The sequence below is a fragment of the Fulvia fulva genome, chromosome 9 (genome assembly GCF_020509005.1).
Source record: "Fulvia fulva chromosome 9, complete sequence".
Taxonomy (NCBI): Eukaryota; Fungi; Ascomycota; class Dothideomycetes; order Mycosphaerellales; family Mycosphaerellaceae; genus Fulvia; species Fulvia fulva.
The window spans coordinates 1,615,260-1,639,389 of record NC_063020.1 but is presented as its reverse complement, the minus strand read 5'-3'; the positions used below and the strand labels follow the sequence as shown (position 1 = coordinate 1,639,389).

Genomic DNA, 24,130 nt, shown 5'->3' with positions numbered 1-24,130 from the left:
GCAGCTGTGGTGTAGGCGAAGTTTGTGGGTCCATACACTTGATGCATGCAGTCAGCATTAACTCTGCGGTAGCTCTCGGGTGTGTTGAAACAGCGCCTGTCAGATAAGAAGTTCGAAAGATACACTATCGTCATACTGCTATGTGGTATATGTAACCGCCCAGAACGCCTTTGCTTGAATTCGCGTAAATCATCATCTTCTCCTAACGCCCGGAGAACTCCCTCAAAATCCAACACTGCCTGGTGCTTCACTGACCAGACTGTGTTTGCTTTGTCTGCTCCTGATGGGATCATCAATCTCCATCGCACCAGACATTACTCTAACGACTTTCTTGCCTTTGCCTCCGTCGTTCTGAACCAGAACTTGGGCAGGACAGACCACGATTTCCTCCTCTCCTTCACCATAATCATCGCCTTTCTTCACCACAAGTGGGAAGAGGACAATCTTCACGACCGCATGTTCTGCGGCCAGCTCTTCGTTGGAGCTGAAAAACCCAGAGCGCTCGTTCATGAGCGAGGCATTGAAGTGGACCTTGCGGACAAGGTCGCCATTGGTATCGTACTCTGGCTGTAGCGGAGGCAGCATGATGTACTCCGCGCGTTGTGTGCGCATCTCGATCGACAAGTCGACCGCAATGCGGATGACCTTCTGCAGCGAAGTCAAAAGCTGCTGCTCAGAGTTTGAAGGTGGTGGTAACAAAGAGCACAGCACGCCAAAGATCTCGTGACATACTGCTTCAGTATCCATAGTGCATTGCTTGTCGAAGGTCGGCCTCTTGGCGAGAAGGGTAAGTGTGGTAGCGCGCCAGTGGGACACTGCACGGGGCGGTCCAACTTCCGCAAGAAGTTTCTCCAGTGCCTTCAGCTTTTGTCGCTGTTCGCGGTCCATGCCGAACAGGTAGCGCGTGAAGACGTACTCCCAGACCATCGTCATGACCACAGACATGAAAACATCTCGTCGGCGTACGCGGTCTCCAAGCAGTTTGTCGACGTCTGAGCCATCAAGGACAGCATTGTCAAGTCGGGCCTCGATGTTGTCATCGTTAAGATCTGTCGATAAGCGGCAGATGCGATTGTCGGAAAGCTTCGAGAACCGAAGCACCCACTGCTGAACGTGCTGACAGAGTTTTTGACACGAGCCGTCAAAGTAGTCCTCGTCTCGCTGACTGAGGAAGTCGCTTGACTTTGACGACTGGATTTGAACCTGCAAGGCTCGAATCTGTTCAGCAGCGATATCAAGTTGCTCACGAAGTCGAAGGATCTCGGCGTTCTTGTCTGCCAGAGCAGTGGCGATCTCGGCTTCGACGATGTCCTTCATGCCGGACGTGACTCGACCATGCTCATTTCGCATGCCGTCCAGCTCTCGTGCAGCCGATTGCCATTGCTCATGGGCGTGAGCATGTTCGGCCTGGAGTGTGGCGTAGCGGCCATTGGTGTCGTCGACGAGATTCCTGTTGGCCTCAGTGAGGCCGCCATTCATCTCAGTCAGTCGAGCCACTTCTTGTTGCAACGGCTGCAGCATAGCTTGGATTGCGCTGATCTCATGGTCCCTTTGTTGCAGCTGCTGGTCCCGTGCAGCTAATGCTTCCTCCAGTGCCTGGCCGTTGACTTCGCGAGCAGCACCATTAGTCTGGTCGGCATATTCATGGGCTTCACGAAGTGCGCGGTTCTCTGCGGCTAGTTGTCCCAGCTGCGATTCAAGGTCTGTAATGTGCATGCTTTGGCGCTTTCGCACGCTCGGCGGTCGCGTCGGCGACACTTGCGACTGTTGTGCATCGCCGTAACCCTGCTGCGCATCGTTAGTAGATGCGCCATCAATGAGGTGAACGTGACTTACGAAGACATCGTCATTCATATCCATTGCGCGCGAGGCGCTGCCCGTCATCAGCTCATCGTCGTTGGGTGGTGGTGTTGGCGGAGCTTCGAAGGGAATTGTTTTGGGTGAGTCTCGAGCGCCAACAGCCGATCCCGATCCCGTTGTCGATCCGTCGCCCCGCGCGCTAGCGGCCCGCAGGTCACCTGACAGGCTCGTTCGTCTGAGCACTGGAGTTGAGCTGCGATTCGAAGTTCGACTGTAGGTTCGCAGCTCCTGTGGTGACTTGAAGTGCGTGCCGCTGTTGTTTGATCGGTTGCTAACGACGCTGGGAGAGCGTGGATCGGGGAGCGCTGGTCTTGAGTGTCTGTGGCCGAGGTGTCGATCGATGTTCACTGTGTCCGTCTGCTCATCGATATCTGGCCAGGAGAGACGGTTGATGAGCGTGTCGGTGGAGAGGGGGTTACTTGTCGATCTGGCGTTCGTCTGAGGGATGTTGATAGAGGGCCTGATTGACGGTGAATGTGTTTGCTCTCGGGCACGCATGCCCTGAGGCGTTTCGGCACGATTGACAGCCTTAATGTGCTCAGGACCGCCGAGATCAGTCTTTGATTTGCCACGCTTGCTCGTAGGGCGCTCTTCTGGGATTGAGTCCAAGGCTAATCTTGGGCTCAAAGGACCATTGACTGGCGAAAAGGCCGAACGCTCCCGAGCAGGATCGACGTTTGTGGCATCAGGGGAGAACATGGCGCGAGGTGCTGAGCTGTCGCCATGATGGGACTCGCTGAACCTTGGACTCGAAGTCTTGAAATAGTCGTGGTTCTCTGACCTCTGAGGTGTCACTGGATTTCCACTATGCGAGTCAATGTTGCAGGAGCTCTGCTCGCCAGTCGAGGCTAGTGCATCAGGCGGAGATTGAAAGAGGTATGACACGCGGTCCTTGCTCGTTGGCTTCAATGGCGTCTCCGCACTGGGTGTTCGCGAGCGTGTCGCAGATGCAGAGCGTTGTCCATCACCGCTACGTTGCTTAGGGTTGTTGATCTCCCAGGAGTCGTCTGGGCTAGTAGCTAGCTTGAGTGGTTCAAGAGATCTTCTTTGTCGAAGGCTGTCCTTGGAGGGAGATTCGCGGGGAGACGAGCCAGTGTGGACAATATCTGGGATCTCGCAACTGGTCCTTGATGCTCGGTGAGGTGATCGCGTGCCCTCTTGGTACCCACTGTCTCGAATTACTTGATACTCCTTGTTGTCGAGCGACAGCGATCCATTGTCAGGCTTCTTCGTCTCGTCCAACGCATCGAAGGACCAGCCTGGCTCTTGCTTGACCGTCTCAAGTATGGCTTTGGACGCCTCCTGACGTGCTTTTCTCTCGCGTGCCGCTGCCGCGACGACTGCAGCCATACCAGCTGTGCCAAACTCGGGCCTTGGGTCAGCTAACGCATCAGTACTTGATTGTCTTTCTTCTGTGGAGCGCTCTTCAGGCTTTGGCTTGGGCGGTATGCGCCTCTTGACACGCTCACCGAAGATGCTATGAGCTGGCGCCGAGCTACTTGGGCTTGCGACAGACTCTGCAGGTGGCGCGACTTCTTGTTCTGGCTGACTGATGGCCGACAGCTGTCGTCTCGTCTCGTCAAGTGTCGACTGGGGAGACAAGATATCATCCCTCGTGGTCATGGCCGACAAGCCTTCGGTCTCAGAGACCATGGCAGATTGTTCAGTGGCACTTTCAGGATTGTCAGAAAGACCAGCTGCTCTGGCAGCACCCTTAAGCTTCTTTTGCTTGCGTTTATTTTTCCTGTACTCCTTGTACTGCCGGTCCATCTCGTCCATATCCATCTCATCACGGCCTACACTGAGTATGTTGACAAGCTGTGGCTCTTCTTGACTGCCAGTCTGTTGTGGCATATCTGTCTCGGTTGCTCGCGTCTTTGATGCTGACAAATGTGACGGTGCAGTATCTCCGTCTTCACGATCAACGGTAGGCTCATCGCCTGTCAGCTCGTGCAGGGGCTCACTCGGTGGCTCTGCAGCATGTGTTGGAGCATCCGTGGTAATTGGAGGGCCATCTTGATCAGTTGGCGTTTCGCTGAACTGGTCTGCTTGGGATTTTTTGCCCTTCTTCCCTTTCTTGCGCTTGGTAGTCGTGAAGGAGATCTCGTTTGGATCTTCGGTTGCAACCTTCGATGACTGGTCGTTACCTGATGCCAGAGCTTTCTCCAGAAGCGCAGGGTCAAAGCCTGTACCTTGCAGGCTCTGAGTTATGGCATCGTTGAAGTCATCAGCCGGCGCGCTGTCGGTAGCCACTTCGTTTGCAGGGGTCGCTTGCTCGTCGGCGGGGCCTTCGGAGATCTCGGTGGACCTCTTGTTCTTTTTGCCCTTTTTGCGCTTCGTGGTGGTGGTTGAGAAGACTTCATCAGGATCAGCTTCGGGAATGGTTCCTGGTGGTGATGCTCGACGTTGGAAGACCGGATCGTTGATGACCATGTCGGGATTGAAACCACTGTCGGCAAGGCCTGCGGCTACAGTAGCGGTGAAGTCTATATCCTGTGATGGATGATGTGGCGAGGTCGTTCTGGTCTCTTCCGCATGCGTCGACCAGATGTGCTCATGATCGGCCGATGTGTCTGCAGCCTCACGCTCTGTAGCGGCATCGACATCGTTCGCTGGGGCTGTTGTCTGATCCTCAAGGTGAGCCGTTGGCGCGTAGTCACCGACGATGTTAGCAGTCTCCGGCTGCGCTTTGAGAATCTCAAGTGATCGCGGTGAGAGCGCATCGTCGGGATTATCCTTCAAAGTGTTGAGATCATCGTTCTCTTCGGCGACTGCTGGCGGGTCCTCCACATTCACGGCTTGCGCCACCTGGTCCTTGAGCCCAACATCTAGCACTGGCGCAAAGTCCGTAACTTCAGTGTCGGCTGGGACGGGCAGTTCGTTGCTGTCGACGACAGGCGTAGCAGTGCCGCTCTTCTTCCCCTTCTTCTTGTCCTTCTTCGACTTCTTTGAGGAGAAGCCTGCCCAGTCCTCCTCTTCTGGCTTGTCATCGTTGGACTGGGATGCCACTACACCAGCTAGAGCTGCAGTTGCGACTGCCGCTGCGCCCAAAATCTTGCTGTGATCAGCTTCCGCCAAGTCGGTAGTAGCTGGCATATCGCTGGTCGGCTCTGGTTGGAAGTCATCTGCCATTGAGGCGCGGGCCTTTGCCTTCTTCTTATCGTTTTTGCTCTTCTTGGAAGGAAGCAAAGCTTCGCTGCCCTGCTCCTCCGTGACTGGGGCCTCACCTTCCATAGTTTGCAGAAGCCCCGGAGTGATGGTCTGATCGGCTTCTCCTGGTTCAGCAGAGAGTGGTGCTTGTTCCTCCAATGCATTGTTCTGGTGCTCCACAATGCTTGGGCCTTCCGGTTTCTTTTCACTCTCTTGTTCGTGCAATGCATCACCAGCCATTTTTGGCTCTTCAGGCCACTCTGGTGCGTCAACTAGCTCGGTAGTCGACCTCGAGTCTGCTGTGGCGTCCTGGCCGTCTGTCGTGCTTGAAGGCACTTCCTCGTCCAAAGCGAGCATTGCTTTGCCCTTCTTGCCCTTCTTTCCCTTCTTGGCTTTGGTTGGCAACGCCCAGACATCATCCGATTCTGCCTTCGCAGGTTCTTCAGAGTCGATCGACGTGTGCGTGGCGGTAGAATCGGGTGTCTCTACGGGAGCCGAGGGTTCGCTGCTTGGGGTCGCATCGGCGGCAGTGTCGTTCTTCAGCGCATCAAATGCATCGAGCTGGGTCTTCTTTCCCTTCTTTCCTTTCTTCTTGCCAGCCTTCGGTAATGCCCATTCATCGTCAACGATGGCACTCTCTTCTCGCTGTTCAGGGATTGCATCACTTTGGTCAACCATTGGCTCGACCACCGTCTGTGCCTGCGAACCAGCATCGACAGTAGCAGGTTGCGTTGGCTCGTTGTTCGTGTTCTCGGTAGAGACATCTGCTGCAGTGTCTTCAGCTGGCGAGTCCGCCCAAGGGTCCGTGGTCTTTGACTTGTTCTTCTTGCCTTTTTTCTTGCTGCCGCTTTCAGTTGCCCGAGGATCGACTTCGTCAATCTGCTCTGGCTCTTGATCGATATTTGTAGGTGCCGTTGTAGTGTCATCAAGGGAATCGTTGACTTCAGGCTGTGCGACATCTACGACCTCGCTTGGCATGTCCCTGGTGCCGGTATTGATCTCATGTGATGTAGTGGTGTGAGGGACCAGTTCAACGCCTGCGTCCTCGTCCGTCGGCGCAAGAGCAGGAGTTTCGATTGAGGGCTCTTGCCTTGCAGCAGATAGTGACTGATCGACAGGCGAGTCTGTATCCAGCGCTTGAGTGTCATTGCTTAGAGATAGGCCGGCTGAGGAGCCCTTCTTACCCTTGTTCTTCTTCTTCTTGCCCTTCTTGGATGCGGGTGTGTAAGAGCTTCTAGCGTCTTCAGCGGGCTCCTCAAACAGATCCTGCACTGTAGCGGTGTCCTCGTGAGTTGTGATGTCCTCTTCAGCCCAGACATCGTCAAATGTGTCATGAGCCGGGCCCTCGTGGTCATCCGCGTACCCAGTCTGAATTTCCGCTGTATTTTCGAGATCATCATGGGTCATGACGGCGGGCTCGTTGGACGTGACCTCGAGACCGCTTGTGATATGAGTGTCATTGCTGGACGGCGCGACGTCTCTCGAGGATTCTGCCAGATCGGTCACAGGTTGCGAAGACTCCAAGTCGAGATTCTCCGCAAGCGGAGTTACGATGCCTGACCCCTTCTTGTTCCTCTTGCCCTTTTTCTTTTTCGATGTCGTGGAGGCCCATAAGTCCTGCGGGTCTTCTTTAGCGGGTTTGTCGTTTTCAGCAACGGCGGTTTCAAGGTCGACCGCTGGATCATTCTTAGCGACGGTTGTTGAGTCCTCTACTTCATGTGGCGTAGAAGTTTGCAGGTCGCGTACGACCTCTTTCTCGCTCAATGGTGTTTCGGCAGGCTCGAGGTTAACAACCGGCAACTCGGCAGCTTGATCAATCACGTCGGGTGTCTCCGTGACAGGCAATGCAGCCTCGACGCTAGGCTCGGCAGGTTCGCTGATCGGCGTGGCGAGGCCGGAGCCTGACTTCTTACCTTTCTTGCCTTTTTTCTTCTTCGAGGCAGGTGCCTCCCAGAGATCGACTTCAGCAGGTGTTTCTGTAGAAGAAGCCACTTCTCCAGACAGCGGTATCTGGTCGTCGGAGGCTTCTTTGGTACCAACGTCAGGCCCTGTGCTTATCTCCATTGGTGTAGCATAGTCCTCGGTTGACTGGTTGATGAAGTCATCTTGCTTGATGTCTTGAGACTTCTTCCCGTTCTTGCCCTTCTTCTTGGAGCTTGATGCCCAGGCGGCGTCATCTGGTGTAGCATCGTCTTCCTGTACAACTTCGCCAGCTTGAGGCTCAGGATCAAAAGATGTAAGTTCCGTGGGATTAACCTCCTCGTTGAACAAGATCTCTTGCTGAGACCCACTCGCTGGTAGATCTTCGCCGAGCGTAGTGCTGTCCTGCGCAGGTTGTCGCTCCGTAGGTGGAGATGCAGGAGTGCTTGTTGCCGACTTCTTACCCTTCTTCGACTTCTTCTTCGAGCTTGTCGAAAAGCCCCACGTATCATCTAGAGGTTCTTCTTCGGCAGCGTGGGCGGTCTCTGCGACAAACTCGCGCGATGACTCATCCTTCGGAAGGTCAGAAGCCTCGACATGTGGTAGATCTGTCGATTGCTCCGTGGATTGTTTCACAGCTTGCGGTACTGAAGTATTATCGTTGACGTCTTTTTGGGACTCGTCTTGGTCTTGCTTGGTATTCTTGCCTTTCTTCTTCTTCTTGGAGCTTGGAGCCCAAGTCAAGTCCTCTTCCTGCTCTACCGCTTGCGTAGGCATTTGGCTGTCGTCTGAAGAAGGCAGCACAGAGTCTGGCCTCTCGATTGAAGTCGCCAACGGTGCCGTGACCTCGGAAGGACTATCTTCATGTTTCTGCTGGCTCGTCTCTGGCTCGAGAATGGTTGCAGACTCTTCGAGCACAGGTGGAGTGCTAGGTAGCGACTGTCGAGATTTCTTTCCTTTCTTGCCCTTCTTCTTTGAAGTGTTGACCCAGGCCGAGTCGTCCTCTGGGACTGCCTCGGCTGCTTGACTTTCGATCTTAGCGACAGCCGGAATTTCTTGATCTGTTGCGGTGACTTCGTCGTGACCTGATGCCGTAGGCAATGAGGTGTCCATCTCACCAATAGCTTTAGAAAGGTCATCGAGAGCCGGTTGCTCGGGTTCATCTGGCGTGACACGGTCATCCTTGCGGCCTTTCTTGCCTTTCTTGCTCTTCTTCTTGGAGCTCGAAGCCCATTCAACGTCGTCTTGAGGCTCATCTTGAAGTTTCGAAGTAAGCACATCGCTTTCAACTTCACCAGTAACCAACTGCGTCGAGTGGAGCGCTGGGGCTTCTGTTGCTATGTCGGTGGCGCTATCATCAGCAGGTTGAGCCTCAGTTTGCGGCGGGTGGACGCCCATTTCGGCTGATGGTTCCACGACTCCAGTACTGTCAGCCTCTTGGGAAGCCACATCCAGAAGTGGCTTCTCAACGGCAGAGCTGCTCTGCTCGAGCTCTTCCTTCGCGGCGTGCTCGTCCTCTCCAGTCTCCGACTCGAGATTCCAAAGAGACTGCTGGAGCGCCTTCTTCTTGTCCTTTTTGCTCTGCTTGCGCGAAAGACTTGGCTTGAACGCGTCGTCAACTGGTGCTTCCACCAATAGGTCCTTCGGGGCATCAGCGATTTCGTTTATGTCTCGGCCAGACTCCTCGACAGCCTCTTCGCTTGAAGGTGCAAAGATCTTAGCCTCGCTGCTGACCTCTTGATTGTCCACTGGTGCGATAGATGAAGGTTGCTCTCCAGGAGGAGCTGAGGCTGGTGCCTCCCCGGGCGCAAGGTCCTCCAAATGCTGTTGAAGTTTCTTCTTCTTGTCCTTCTTGCTCTGCTTGCGGGAAAGTGTAGGCTTGAACTCCTCCTCGATGGGTGCATCGACCAGTGGCTCTTCATCTTGTGGGCGGAAGTCCTCAAGGGTGTCACGAGCAACATCCTCAGTCAAGGCAGGCTCCGTCTGGTCAGGAGTGCGTTCTCTGACGGGCAATGTCCCATTTTCATCGACCTGGTCAGCTCGAGGCGGACTGACGTCCGCTGCGACAGTGACGTCCTCTGTCGGTACAGACACGGGCTCTGGCACAAGCTCTGGTGCCGGCTCGAAATCATCCCAACCGAGGCTTTGCTTTTTCTTCTTCTTGTCTTTCTTGCTCTTGTTGGTCGACACGGATGCAAGGTCGTGTGCTTCTGGCGCGGTCTCGGTGATGGGTGGCTGTTGGTCCTCTTCGTTGATAATCGGGCCCTGGGCAGACTCAACCTCCTCGTTCGGCGTTTCAACGTTGTCCGCCGTATTCTTCTCGACCTGACCAATATCTGTCTGCGACGTTGACACGGGCTCAGCTTCTGGCTCATCCCAAGCAAAGGCTGATTGCTTCTTCTTTTTCTTGTCCTTCTTAGCTTGCTTTGCAGAAATTGGAGCAGAGAAGTCTTCAGTGGCGGGCTCTACCGCGGCGGCATCTGCCTCAGTAACCTCGCCAGTAGTGTCTGGTGATTTACTGACATCAGTCTGTTCTGCCACAGCAGGAGTGCTGGGCTCGGAGTCATCGCCCTGGGGTTCGAACACTGGCGCAGTAGTCTCAACGTCAGGTGCTGGCCCGTCCGCAGCAGACTTTCGCCTCTTCTTATCTTTCTTGGACTTTTTGGAACTACCTGCAGGCGTGAGGTCATCTACGGTAAGCTCTGCAGGCAATGACACCTCCGCAACATCGCGATGGTTCTCCTCCTGTAGAGGCTCCTCAGAAAAAGTAGCTGCTGGTGTAGGGACGTCTTCGGGGCTTGGATCCTTGGTCGTGTCACTTACTGGCACAGAGCCTAGCTCATCACGCGACTCTGGTACTGGAGTGCTTGCTCCAGACTCTGGGTCAGGATTCTCCCAATCGAAGGTGGTCGATTTCTTCTTCTTCTTGTCTTTCTTGCTCTTCTTGGAAGACTTGGCAGGAGCGGAATCGTTCTCCGGCACAATCTTGGGTACCTCTTCAGTCTCAGTGAAGGCGCTCGTGTCTTGTGCACCAACGGGACCAAGATCGAAATATCCACGAGCTGCGTCGTTCCCTGTTAGGCCGGCCTCGAATGCTGTTGTATCTTGGGCGCCGACTGGACCGAGATCAGGGTTCTCTTCGCGAGTATTTGAGTCCTCTATCGCGCGACTGGCATCAATCGCGGTGGTGTCTTGAGCACCGACGGGTCCTAGATCAAGTTTGTCATGATCTGTCGCCATGTTTCCAGGTGCAGCCCAAGCATCGATTGCTGAGGTATCTTGTGCACCGACGGGTCCCAGATCGACTCGTTCTGGTGAAGATGTGCGCTTCTCTGGTGTGCCGGGAGCACTACTATCAAGGCTTGCCCAATCGAAGCTTTGTTGCTGCTTCTTTTTGCTCTTTTTCGCCTTCTTTCCGGGGACTGGCGCAAAGGATTCGAGGGTATTAGAAGAGGGTGGCTCTCGAGACAGACTATCTCCCAAGCCGTCTTCCTGCGCAGCAGTCTCGAACGTAGGCTCAACAGTCGCCGGATCTTGAATTGGCTGAGGCATTTCCGAGACATCTTCAGACACCTGCTGTTCACTCGCGTCAACGAAGGCAGACTCGTCAGCTGGCACTCTCCTCGATTGAGACACGCTCCGAGTCGCCGACTCTTGCGGTATTTCTGGCTCGGGCTCGAAGAATGCCGCGGACTTCTTCTTTTTCTTGTCTTTCTTGCTCTTCTTGCCAGATACAAAAGGTGTGTCTTCGATGACAGAAGGTGCAGGCTCCGCGACAGGACTCATGTCCAAATTGATCTGCGCATTGACTGCGTCTGGCTGAGCGGCACCGAGATTTTGAGATTCCTCTGCGTCGACAAAAGCACTATCATCCATGGACATCTGTCGCGAAGCGGAAGGGCTCTCGGCTCGCGACACAGGCCCAGAAGATTCTGCCTGGTCTGCCATTTTCTTGCTCTTTTTGCCTTTCTTCTTCGACTTGATCGGGAAAATGTCTTCTGCAACGTCTGGCTCGATTCCTCGAGACATCTCAAGTGTCTCGGCACCTCTCTCGAATGCATCAATGTTGGTCGCGCCAACATGACCAAGGTCAAGCTCTGGCGTGGCGGCAGCGTCTTGTTCGCTCGAGAACTGAGCAGGTTGGTCATAGAAAGCATCGATGTCTCTTGCGCCAACAGGCCCGAGGTCAAGTTCTGGTGTAGCTGCGACCACCTGCTCATTAATAGTATCGATAGCTGGGGTCTCGTCTTCGATGATTGGGTGCTGAACAGCTGATTGTGGGCTCGGCTGGGGAACCTCATTGAAGTCCTCCCAGGACGCAGACTGTCGTTTCTTGTCTTTCTTCGCCTTCTTCTTGGACTTCTTATCCAATGGCACGTCGATGCCGATGGCCGCTGCAGCAGCGCCAAGACCTGCAACCAAAGCTACACCGGATGACTCTTGTACTGGCTCGGTCGTGCTTGCTTGTTCGTGATCCTTGGCCTGCCCGAAGGGCTCCGAGGTGGTGTCTTCAGACCATGTCGGAGTTTTGCTCTTCTTGCCTTTCTTGCCCTTCTTCTTTGACCCGGCTGGCTCGAAGGAAGTATCTTCCGACTCGATGCGTTGTCCTTCAACCACTGAAGTCATGGAGCTCGGCTTCGATGTCATGGAGTGTTGGAAAGCTTGGGCTTGAGCATCTTGCCAGTTCGTGCTGTTGCCCTCCGCAAGCTGATTGAAGTCGTGTGTACCAAAGTTGAACTGTGCTGCGACAGGAACGTCCTGACTTTCGGAGGAGCCTTCGGCCAGCCAAGGTTGTGCATCAAGCCCGGCATCGTCCTTTTCAATAGCAGTCAGCGGCTCCTCTGGTACATCTGCCAGTTCGCGGCTAGTGGTGGCTTCAGAGGCTGTGTCGAGCTGCAACGGCTGTTCTGTGGCTGGCTCGCTTGACTCTTCCTCCCAGAGCATGGCGGTCTTGCCGTTCTTCTTGCTCTTTTTTGACTGTTTCCGCGTGAGCTTGGGTGCTGAGACTGGCTCTGATGTCTGTGGCTCGGCAGCCTCGACATTGCGTTGTTCGATCACAAGCGGAGCGGGTTCGGCCTTGGCAGTCGGCAGATTGTACGAAGTAGCTGGCCGCGCCTGATCCTCCTTCGACATGTCGCCATGCAGTTCACATTCCACGCCTTCTTCGGCAGGGGTGGGTACAGCCATGAATGGCGTTGCTACTCCGCTGCCACTGCCGGATGTGGACTTGCCCTGCTCTCCCGAGAGGCGGGAGAAGAAGTCCTCGTCATATTTTGGCAGAGTATGAGCGGCAGTGGATGGTAAGAAGCGATCATCCTCCGTCTTGGTCTGATTCTGTCCGGCAGGAGAACTCGCATCGAGAAACGCGCCTGTCCCGCGTCGGTCGGAGGACCAAGTCCCAACTTCTGTAGCGGCAGAGTCTGGTACACTGTCTTCATGATAATCTCCGATGTCGCGAAAAGCCTCAATGTCCTGTGCTCCCGCAGGCCCAAGCTCAATATCAGGCGTAGCACTTGCGATGATCTCCGTGACCTTCTCAGGTCCAAGAGACGGTTGAGCATCAGAAGTCTCGGGTTCAGCCTCTTGCCAGAGCTGCTTCTTACCCTTCTTGCCCTTCTTCTTCTTGGACGAAGTTGTACGTGACAAAGGTGGAGCTTCCTCCAGTATTGGCGCCTTTGCAACCTCTCGCTCTCGTGCAGTCTCTTCGATTGGTGCCGGAAGTGGATAGTCATAGGTTGCCTTGGATTGCGGCGTCTTGTCGTCGTGAACGACCCGCTCAGGCGAGCCGTCGTGGCTCTTGTGATGAGCATAAACTGCAGCAGTACCAAGCATAGCCGCAGCAGCGGCCGACTTGAAAGCGCTCGACTGTTTGCCCGGCGACTTCGATCTACTGCGCGAGAATTGATCCTGTTTCATGATAAGGCCTGGAGTGGCTTGGGCGAGCGATGGGTCAGCCGTCGCCTCTTCAACAGGCTTGGTGTCTTGTTCATGCAAGCGCTCGTCCTGCGCGAAGTCCTCCCAGGTGTAGAACTGCGGCTCTTGCTTCGGTGCCTTCTCACCAGAGCCTGGAAGACTGTGGAACTCAGAAGCTTTAGGCGTAACCTCTCCAGATCCAAGAGGATCATCTCGATAAGCATTGGCTTCTTCGGTATCGAGAGTGAGTGTTCCAGCTCGTGATCGGTTCGGCGAGTCGAAGTCCAGCTCCTCGACAGCGGACTGGTAGTTCTCATCACTGCCCTGGATACTCGAAGCACGACTTGAAGGCTTGCTTGATGGTAAGCTCGGTAGAGCATCTTCCACATCTGGAGTCTGACGATTGCGCTCCACAAGGTATAGTGGGCGAATCTCTGTTGATTGAGGACGACCTTGGCGAGTTCGCGTTGCATTCGGCGACACGGGCGTCGCGGGCGATCGAACAGCCGGTGAGCTGAAGCTGTGAGCTCGATCTTTCGCACTCCCAGGTGTCTGCGGAGCACGTCCTGGGAAGTGCAAGGGCACTGCAGTCGAAGACGATGGTCTGCCCATCGACACCGGACGCGAAGGTGTCTCTAGCATAGGAGATGATTCAAGGGTTGGAGCAGCGTGATCGGCATGCTCATCGTTGTGGTGCTCTTTAGCAATATCACGCTGAGACGGTGCCCTCGTTTCCTGATCACGATCAGCGAACGCAGCCCCGACAGCAGCACGTAGGTCTGCAGCAATAGCAGCACCTGTCACCAGCCCGACGCCAGATTTGGCCTCAGCAGAGCTGCCTTCTCTCTGCTGTTTGGCGGCCGATTCTGGACTTGCCGGACGACTAACGGGCAGAGGCGGCATTTCCTCTACCCGCATCCCTAAAAAAGACTGATCTCTTGATCCTGCGCCGTAGGCGTCTTCGTCAGTCCTTCTTCGGTGGTGATGACGGCCTCCGCTTTCACTAGCTGCACCACGAGACTCTCGGCTGTCGCGTCTTGACAAGCTGTCGCCGACATCATCAGTTCCTCGTCGACGGTGGTGCCGATGTCCAGACTCGCTGCGAGCGGGCGATGATCGATCGTAGTCGTCGTGCGTGCTGCGTCTTCGACGCTCTTTGCTGTCTTCATCGCTGCCCTTCTCGGATCTGTGGCGTCTGCTCTTGCCGGATGACTTGACACTCTTTGTGTCATCATCGTCGTCGCCATATTCAGATCGGGAACGATGTTTGCGACGGTGCCTAGACTCTTCATCTTCATCGTCACGCTTACTGTCGCAAGTCGAGGTTCGACTGAGTGACGTATCGTCCTTAGACGACTTTACGACATCATCAGTTGACTTGGTGCGAGCAAAGAGACCAAAGAGGCCACCCTTCTTTTCTTTCTTTTTGTCGGAGGACGATTCGTCCTTGTCTCTACGAGATCTGGTCGATACGACCGAACGAGTATCATCGTCGTCGGCGGCGTGTCTAGAGCGTCTCTTCGACTTGCTAGAGCGCTCGTAATCACCGCCAAGCTCAGTACCGGCAACTGATGCAGTCTCGTAGGCGTACGAGGGCTCATCGTAATAGTCGCTACCTCTCCGTGCTTCCTCGCGTCGCGATTTGCGTTCATCGGAAGTTGAGGAGCGCGTGTCTTCGGGCGAGGTCTGCTTTGGGCTATCGCTTCTTCTGCGCGGCTCGTCAAAGTAGCCTGTGTCGCGCGATCCGCTGCTACTAGCTTTGCCAAACTCGCGGGATGATGCCAAATCTTCTGTTCGTGAAGACTCGTCATCCTTGCTGTACCCATTGGTATACGGTTCTGGGCCCGCTTTCCTGTCGTTGGCGCTCACATAGTCGTCAAATGGGATTTCAGAACGGAGCGGTGAGCTAACCTCTGGGATGTTGAAAGCCGCGCTGTTTCGCTTGCTCTTCTTCTTCTTCTTCTTCGATTCCTTCGATGACGATGTAAAGTTCGCCCAGTCATCCTCGACTGGTGTCTCCGGCTCGACAGTCTTGGTACTTTCCTCTGGCATCTGGTACTGAGACGGACCTTTGGAGGATTTTTCGTCGAACTTTTCTGTGGCCTTTTGTGCGACATCGTCTTCAACATTCTCCTCGGACTCGCGACGATCGCTGTCCCAACCACCTGGCATGCCATGTGGCTCCGAACGAGGCGGCTCAGGTGCCGGAGGTAAATCACTTGGAAGATCGCGAGGGTCATCGTAGCTTGGCTCGCCAAGCTTTGACTTCTTTCCCTTCTTCTTCTTGTTGGATCCGGACGTAGAGTCTTCTGTGCTGTCGAGGACCGCCGCAGCTGCAGCAATGCCTCCAGCTGCGATAGCAGCGTCTGCAAGGCGCTCTTTGTCACGCTTCTTCTGGTCCTTCTTGCTGAGAGGATCCTCCTGTTCATCTGCAGCAGGCTGATCGCTACTGCTAGATTCTTGAAGATCGATCGGCTTTGGCTCTGCAGGCAGATCATCAATAGAGTGAGCAAGATCACCAGATTCCTTCCGTGCCTTGTCGCGCTTCTTCTTGTCTTTCTTGCTGAGGAAGTCGTCGCCTTCAGGTTCGATGGCAACCTGTTTCGTTGGCGACGGCACAGGCTCGGGCTCCTTAACAGGCGTTGGAGGATCACTTTCTGCCACGCTCGAGCGCTTGGCTGCCTTCTCGCGCTTCTTCTTCTCTTTAGCAGAGAGCGGTGGTTCCCACGCGGGCTCCTCGACAACGGTCTTATTATCGTTAGCTGGTAGCGAGGCGGGAATGTCGTTATCTTCGACGATGCTTTGACGCTTGGCTTCTTTCTCGCGTTTCTTCTTCTCCTTGGCAGATAGTGGTGGTTCCCATGCTGGTTCACTTGCAACGACTGCAGGCTCAGCGACCGGGGCAGGCTCTTGCGATTCAACTTCCTCGACGATACTCTGGCGCTTGGCTTCCTTTTCACGCTTCTTCTGCTCTTTCTTGGACAGTGGTGGCTCCCAAGCAGGCTCCGCGACGGGCTCAGGAACAGGCTCAGGCTCAGCAGCGAAGTACGTGCTAGGCTCACTTTCGACCACACTGCTGCTTTTCTTTGCCTCCTTCTCGCGCTTTTTCTTCTCTTTCTTGCTGAGAGGTGGTTCCCGGTCGCTGACTTCTTCTGCGGCGCTAGCAACGGCAGCAGCGGCTTGCTCCTTCTGGATCTCGGCAGTGACGGGATCATTATCGCGCTTTGGTCTCGGTCTGTAAATGTCATCCATGTCATCGTCAAAGCCGCCGGGGATGCGAGGTTTCTTCTCTTCGACGGGCGTAGGCTCGTCTGTCTCGCCCTCGACAAACCCTCTTGCAGGTGGCGCATTCCTAGTGCCAGGTGAACTCACGTTGAAGATTCCTGTGCCCATGTCGGAGACAGAGTCAAAGAACGGCTGTTGATAAAAGTCGCGAGGTCCTGGTCCCGGTGATGGGGTGATGTCTTCGACATCCCTATCATCATCCGCGCCAGCCTGAGTATCACGCTCCTCATCACGCAGCCATTCCTCTTCCGTGTAACGACGCTCACCGCCGCTGGGGTCTTCGACGACGATCTCATGCAGAGCAGCACCTGCCGCTGCCGCACCTGCTACGCCAGCTGCAGCTGTGGTAGCACGGTTGTTGCGAATGTCAGGACTGGTGATGTACGAGTCGCGATCTGGGTGCGAGTCCGGTGTGTCCACATCATAGTAATGCGTGCTGTCATCACCCCAAGAAATGCTTCGACTGCGCTCAGAATTCTCGCTGCGAGATTGCGAGACGGACGACTTGTTCAACTCGTTGGCAAGTTCTATGACCTGTTCCTTCGACAGTGGCGACTTAGTGTGCTCTTTCGATCGCAGCGGACTGCTCTCTGCGGAGCTAGGGGGCGGAGTTGGCGCAATGACATTGAGTCTCGGCACGCCATGTGGTGCAGACTTACTCCTGCCGTGGCGGTGGTCTGGGTCTGAACCGAAAGAAGAACGAATCTCAGTATCGCGCAGGTGGAAGACCTGCATATCCATGTCACCATCTGGGCTGACAGGTCTGGTCTTGCCTTCTGCTTCTTTGGCAAGAAGCTCTTTGGGCGCGAAGAAATCTGCGTAGCTCGTGTTCTTGTCGTCATCGTATGCATGTTCTCTGTCATGGACGACCTTATCAGCAGCCTTGCGTGCGAACTCCGCGTAGCGAGCATTCTCGACCGCAGTATGCTTCTTCTTGAAGAAGTCAGGATCGTAGATGTCATCATCCATGAGTGGCTCGCCCTCGTGCTCGTTCTTTGGCTTGATTTCGGCAGCTGCATACCCATCGCGAACCTCGACACCCGTCTGCCCGCGACCATATTTCTCGCTAGCTCTGCGTTCAAGTTCAGCACGTCCTTCAGGTTCACGGGAGGAAGCATTCTTCTCTGCCGACTCCCAAGAGGTGCCGTATCGCTGTTCAGAGTGATCCTGGTGGCCTTTGTCGGAATAACCATCATCGCGACTCTTCTTGCGATCACGTTTCTTGTCATGCTCGCGACCAGCCATGACCGCACCAACAGTGGCCGCAGCTGCAGCACCTGCCGCCACGGAGCCCCAACCAGAAGAATACTTTCGCTCACTCTCTGGACTCTGACTGCCGTACTGCGGTGTCTGCTGCCGCGCCGACGGCCATTGCTTGCGCTCCTCTTCCGGACTTTGGCTTGGATATCGTTGAGCATAGGCATCATACTGGTTCTGCTCTTCTGCCTCACGTCGACGCTGGTATTCATCAGCGAGTCGTGCTTGCTCACGAGCGTAAGCATCATTTCGTTCACGACGCTCACGCTCTGCAATCTCAGCACGTCTCTCAGCTTCTTCTCGTGCTTTACGATGCTTTTCGACCTCGGCGGCCGCAGCACTCGCAGCAGCCTGTCGATCCCGAGCCTCTTGCTCGAGTCGCTCACGCTGCACACGAGCCGTTTCTTTCTGTCGCTCGCGTTCGGCTCGCTGTTCAGCTTCGCGCTGTGCAGTGCGTTCTCGCTCGAGCCTGGCAACTTCATTTTGTCGCTCGCGCTCAGCACGCTCTTCAGTTTCGCGCTGTGCAGCACGGTCCCGCTCAAGCCTGACTTCAGCCGCCTTGCGATTTTCTTCCTCACGTTGGCGGCGGACTTCTTCTTGTCGTGCTTCCTTCGCAGCTCGGTCAGCCTCTTCCTTGAGTGCCCTGGTCCGGTCGGCTCGGCGCCTCTCTTCGTCAGCCAGCTTCTGCTCACGACGATGCTCACGGTCTTCCTTAGCCTGTTGTTCTTCGGTAAAGCCAAAGCTTACCCGGCTAGCCTCCTTGTCTCGACCAGATCGGCCGGAGATGCTAGACATACCAGCAATGGCTCCAGCAGTGGCGAGCGCTGCACCACCAATAAGCGCAGCATCTTGAGCGAAATGCCCACGTGTTGGGCTTGAATTTGCACGGCGTGGATGACCTGGACGATACTGCGTAGGACTTTCAAGCTCTGGCGGGCTCTGCGTGAACGCTGGCTGCGCGGGAGAGATCGGTTGTGGTGCTCGGAGAATATCTGGACCAGGTCGCGAGACAGGGACGCCTTCATCGAAAGAACCAGGCATCGAGGAGTACCTTGACGGCGTGCCGACATCTGAGATTGGTGCTGGGTCAACATACTGCAGGGGGCCAGTAGGTCCACTTGCGGTAGAGGTACTGGCTGGACTTGGCAATGGTCGGCCTGTATCATCGAGGTACACCGGCTTGTCCATCGGCCTACTTGTGTCGAACGCTGCAGCTGCACCAGCGCCAGCGGCCAGGCCAGCAAGACCTGGAGCAGCAAAAGCACTACCAGTGCGCTGATCGTACATTGGTTGTTGAGAAGAAGATTGTCTTGATCTTCTCTTCTTGTCCTTGCCGCCCCATCTCCAGCCCCAAGCGCCAAGGCCACCGGCAGAGGATTGCGATGCTATACTGTCCATGCTTTGACGACCAGAAAGACGTCGATCTTCGTTGCCGTATGCAAGACCACCCTCAATACTCGACGAGTCATCGACGTCGGATGGCAGCTCGTCTTCCCACTCCTCGTCGGACGAATCAGCATGGCTGTGGCGAACGTCTCTCCGCCTGCCAAGCTCCGGTCTGCTCGTGCGCTTGCTGATGCGATGGCCTCTCTGTGCGGCAGCCAATGCTGCCGCTGTAGCGCCAATGCCGGCAATTGTGGCACCAAGGTGATCATCTGACCTCTTCCTGGAAGCTCGACCAGAAGTTCGCCTGGCAGATCTGTTCGACAGGACGGAGGATTTTCTGCTCAAGCCAAGGCTTGATCTGCTCGCAAAGCCTTCGCCAAACGCGATGTCAGAGTTCGAGGAAGACGCAGAGCTATTGCTGAAAGTGAAGAAACCCTTGCGCTTCTTCTGGTGCTCAGGAGAATTTCTGCGCTTCGGTTCTTTCCGCGGTGGTGAGAAGAATCCACCGAACAAGCCCGAGGACTCTTGCGGTCTGTCGTTGCGGGAGATGTCGTGGTAGGAAGATCGGGTTGGAGATCTACGGCCACTTCGCCTCGACCTTGTCTCAGACGCCCCGAAGCCGCCGATGACAGTCGGACTGTGACTTCGAGATCGTGACCGGTGTCGCCTCGAGCTGGCAGCCATTCCGGCAGCCTCCAAAGCTGCACCGGCGGCGGCAGCTCCAAACATGCCAGATGACTTCCGCTCTCGAGAACTCGAGCGTGATTTGCGCGAGACTTGTCTCTGCTCGATGCTACCATCCTTCTTGCGAACAGTAACAAATTCGTCCCTGTCAGGCCTGATGACACCATATTGCGACTGGCGACGCTGCTCACGAGACGAGCTTCGACTCCGTCTTCGTACTGCTGAGCTCTCACGATGACCAGACTTTACGCTGTAGGTGTCGTCAAAGTCGCGCCTGTCACTGCGTAGCGCATTCGCGGCGGCTAGACCTCCTGCTGCAGCAAGTCCAGCCCCAAGAATACCAACGCCTCCACTCTCGCGCTTCCGCCTGCTGCTTTCTGAGGCGTAATAGCGGTTGTCTTTGTCAACACGCGTGCCGCCCTGCCGCCTCAGAGACTCGCTGCTGCCCATCCGACCCAATCGTTCGGCAGATCTACGTTTTCGCAGGCTCTCGAAGGAGTCGCGTCGTTTGTGGTAGTGGTGGACTCGAGGTGCATCCCATGCAGAGGTACGAGGGTCGAAGCAGTGCTTGCATACACCAATGTATTCGGTGTACATTTCCATCTTGGCAACATCTTCGGGCGTCGAGATGATGTTGAAAAGGCCGTCTTTGATGCGAGTCAAAGGACCTTTGTGTTCGTGGAATGGCATCTGAGCCATGCCGCCATTTTGGCCTGATGGTGGACCGTAGTATGCTCCACCGGGTCCAGCTCGTGGTGATCTTGGTGGACCCTGGCCTCCACCACCACCATAACCGCCTCCAGATTGCGTGTTAAATGCAGCATTCGCGTGTGCACTATGTTGGTGATGTTGGTTGTAGTCGTGAGCTGCCAAGCCTGCGGCCCCTGCTGCGGCAGCTGCGTAAAGGGGAACGTTCGAACTAGAATTGTTAGTCTGTCTGCCTGGTGTACCGGTGTTAGTAGTCATTGCTGCTCCGTAGCCATTGGTGGATGGAAGTGTCGGAGGGTAGGTGCTGTTCGTTGATGGTGCCGTGTAGTACGCGCTGCCTTCAGAGTTGTGCCTGGTTGGTTTCGTAGGCTTCGAGGTGAAGCTAGTGCCTTGCTGGTAGGACGAAGATGACGTGTTTTGTTGCTGCGACTGTGAGTGTTGATGTGAAGAGCCGCTCAATGCTGCGATCCCTGCACCTGCGGCTACTGCGGCTGCGGCAACTCCCGTGGATGAAGTTCGAGATGACTTTGTCTTTGGTTTCGGCTTGCTTGAGCTCGAGGGGGCAGACGCGGAAGTCTTCCCAGTCTCCGAGGGCTTCGATACCTTCGCTGGAGTTGTCGGCGCTGTTGTCGGGATCTTCGAGTACGGCACGGGGCTGACTTCGCCACCGTAGAAGTCCGCAGCAGATCCATGGCCAGTATCCTGAGCAGGATTTGCCTCGGCCGAGGCTGCGATCAAGTGAAGATCGGGGTTCACCAGCATATTTGGTGTAGCCGCACGATGGCCAGGCTGATGTTGCACACTCTGGCCTTCATCAAGATAATAGTCCGCGGCATGTCCATACGAATCGGCTCGGCTGGGCATGGAGGGTGGCATCTGAGGTCGTGCATATGGATCTTGGCCAGGGAACTGATGTTGGTATGCATCACTGGGCAATGCGCCAGACATGACTGCAGGGTCAGAGGGTCCCATCTGGCCAGCAGCATACTGGCCGGGAAACTGTTCGAAGCTGCCGGGCATTGGCATCGCCCTAGAACCCTCTGACACCAGTTCCGGCTCTCGTCTTGATCGTTCCCTGTCCTTGTCGCGTGGCTTCTCCGTCGTCTTGTTCTCCTTGCGCTTCTCTCTCCGCTCCCTAGAATGGCTTCGCGACCTCTCCTTCTCACTGCGCGCACTCTTCCGTCTCTTCTCGTCGCCACTTCCCCTCTTCCCGCTCTTCCTACTCCTCTCACTGCGCGCATCTTTCTCGTCGTCTTCCCACTCCTCTTCGTCATCCGGGAGCATGCGCAGAGCACTTGCAGTCAACGCACGCACCTCTCCCACACGCGAAGAAGGCGCAGTCACGTACTGCGACGGGCCAGAGGAAGTGTATGACGATCCAGTCTCATATTTGGAGCCGCCGCTGTCATATACACGGCCGGCTCTGCCACTCTTCCGTCGTTCGCGGTCTCTCTCATCGTCCCGGGTTGAGATGACTGACTCGGCGCGATGGCTGTGGCTGCCGCTCTTCTTCTTCCGCGATTGCGACTCGTCTTTGGTGGGCTTTCCCGCGACACTTGCCTCGCCGCCCTTCTCAGAGCGGCCCTGAAATGCCGCTTTCCACATGGTTAAATCGTTTCAAGGGAACCAGAACGGGGTAATGGATGGATTATCGATTATGGACTCGTGCAAGAGTCGCGTCGCACAAGTCCTGCGGATTCTCTGTCGGTATTGGCCTCCGTCGTAGCACTCGGGACTGGTCGTAACGTCGGTGTCGTAGCAAGCTCGTTGCAATGGAAAGCTCGTCTGTTTGTCGTGTCGTCGTCGAGATCGTGTCGCGTAACTAATCACACTATACACATGCAGTGTACAATATGATGGCAGGAATCGCTATACCACACAACCACGAGCAATGCACATTATGCAGTACGGTCACAGCCGGCCGCGACGATTGGTCGGTTTCGTGATGTGTTGTTCGCACAGCTCCAGTCTCTACACTCTAGACTGCAGGGATCTAAAGGCGGTGGCTAGCACAGAACCCTCGGTCGCCACGGAGACTTTTAGCGAAACTCTGTCATGATGTCGTATACTTTGTTGAAGGTCATGAAATATGCGTGAGCATGTGTTTGCAATCTGGAAAGCTATAATATGCAGTATCGGGCATGATTGTGTGTAGTGGATCGTCGGTAATACCTCGCACATCGGTGAGCGCCCAAGCTCCAGATCGGATCCTCGCTCACAGCAACGACACGGGCCACAGACTGCCCAAACATATTGACAGCACATGCTGGTGTCCTGGAGCGCTGCAGACATTTGACAGAGTGCCCACCTAGCCTGTGACAGATGTTGGCTCACACCTCCGGCACTTCATACTCCCTCTCACCCTCCGTACTGAACAGCACAACCGTCGAGTTCGCCCAGTCTCGCGAATCACCTGCCTCCCTGACGTACTTACGCAGAGCGGCCAACGTAGCCGCACCACATGGACCCGCCTTGACGCCTTGAGCCTTCAAGTCCAGCACACTTTGATGTGCCTCAGCATCAGTCACTACGACTGCTGCGCCAACGCCGTCTCGCAACACCGGCCACGCAATCTTCGAAGTGGTACCACAGTTCATGCCTGCCATGATGGTATCGCCGGTGACGATCGATCTGATCTCGTTACAGTGCAGTGACTCCTTGAAGGATGGTGCGGCGTCAGGCTCAACTGTCATAATGAATACGCTTGGATCGGCAGCTTTGTAGTGCGCGACAACGGAGTGTGCCCAGGAGCCTACGCCAACAGACGTAATGTATACTGTATCTTGGCTGTGGCATCCCAAAGCGATCCGAAGCTGGCGATCGGTCTCGGCGAGCATCGTACCGTAGCCTTGTGTGACCCACTGTCAGGGATGTTGTTAGTGACCTGAGCTGTCGGCGGAGAGAAGTGCTTGGAGTCTGTAACATACCCGTGGTACCTCTTCATAATCATCCCAGCTGGTGTCCATGACAAGTAACGCTCCAGTCTCTTCAGAGACACTCCTCGCTTTCTCTATCGAATCGTCGTAGGAGCCATTCGGCAAGCGAATGACTTTAGCTCCTTCACTCTCGATGAGTTGCTGCGTGTACTCGCTCATGAAGCCGGGAACATAGATGACCACTTCTAGATTCAAAATCCTCCCCATCCTTGCACAAGCACGACCCCAGTTGCCCTCGGTGCAAGTCACGACTTGCATATTCCTGGCCGATGCAATAGCTTCCCTCGCTTCGTTTATAGACGAAGAGAGTGGAAGATCGAGCTTTTGACACACAGACTTGAAGATGGCCCAGCTAGCACCAAGAATCTTGAAGGCTGGCAGTCCAAACCTGATGGACTCGTCTTTGAGGAACACATGGCCGATTCCGAGCTCGGCTGCTATGACTGGTCGGGCGTGGAGTCTCGTCTCAGCGCAGTCGGGTAGCTTCTGATGAAAGGCCTCCACGGCGGGATCGACTACCGTAGGATGTGGCCATGAGGAAGTGATTACTTGCGCATTGTTCAGAATGAAATCTCGCTTGAACTCCTTCCCTGTGTCAAGATGTCGGACTAGGTATTGCTGTTGGGCCATGGTGGGATGAGTGTCAAAGTTTCTGCGAACTTGATATCACGTGTCCTGAAGTGATCATGGAAGATAATAATGGTGCTGGCTTCCTGAGGTACTTATATCCAAGCGCAGAAAGCTGGTTGCCTTTAGAGGTTCAAAGGTTCGAATTGCCTCCAAAGGTTAGAGCAAGGTGGTTCTGCCATGCAATACGCGAAGATTTGCTCCGCTACGCTTTCATCAATGGGCGTCGAGCATTCATGATGCAGCTTATGCCTGTTGTTGACAATGAAAGGCGCGACGAAGTGTGGTCTGTGTCGGGAGCGGCCGGGTCACAATCCCATTGCGTCTTGCACACCTTCCATCTCATATGGACCTCGTTGACATGCAATGCCAACCGATAGGCTCGATATCGATATCCAGCGTCC

At 55.3% G+C, this 24,130-nt stretch overlaps 2 protein-coding genes across 2 annotated transcripts; both read right to left on the bottom strand.

Annotated features, from left to right (window-relative positions):
• Nucleotides 1-222: 222 nt before the first annotated feature.
• On the bottom strand, nt 223-21,768 carry CLAFUR5_09179 (uncharacterized protein; the record flags this gene model as incomplete). The annotated part of the gene is made up of 2 exons (XM_047908327.1): nt 223-1,785; nt 1,837-21,768. The coding sequence occupies 2 exons, from the start codon at nt 21,766-21,768 to the stop codon at nt 223-225; spliced, it is 21,495 nt and encodes a 7,164-aa protein (XP_047766728.1).
• A 725-nt stretch (nt 21,769-22,493) lies between these two features.
• CLAFUR5_09178 (Diaminopropionate ammonia-lyase) lies at nt 22,494-23,729 on the bottom strand (the record flags this gene model as incomplete). The annotated part of the gene is made up of 2 exons (XM_047908326.1): nt 22,494-23,024; nt 23,091-23,729. The coding sequence occupies 2 exons, from the start codon at nt 23,727-23,729 to the stop codon at nt 22,494-22,496; spliced, it is 1,170 nt and encodes a 389-aa protein (XP_047766370.1).
• Nucleotides 23,730-24,130: the final 401 nt, after the last annotated feature.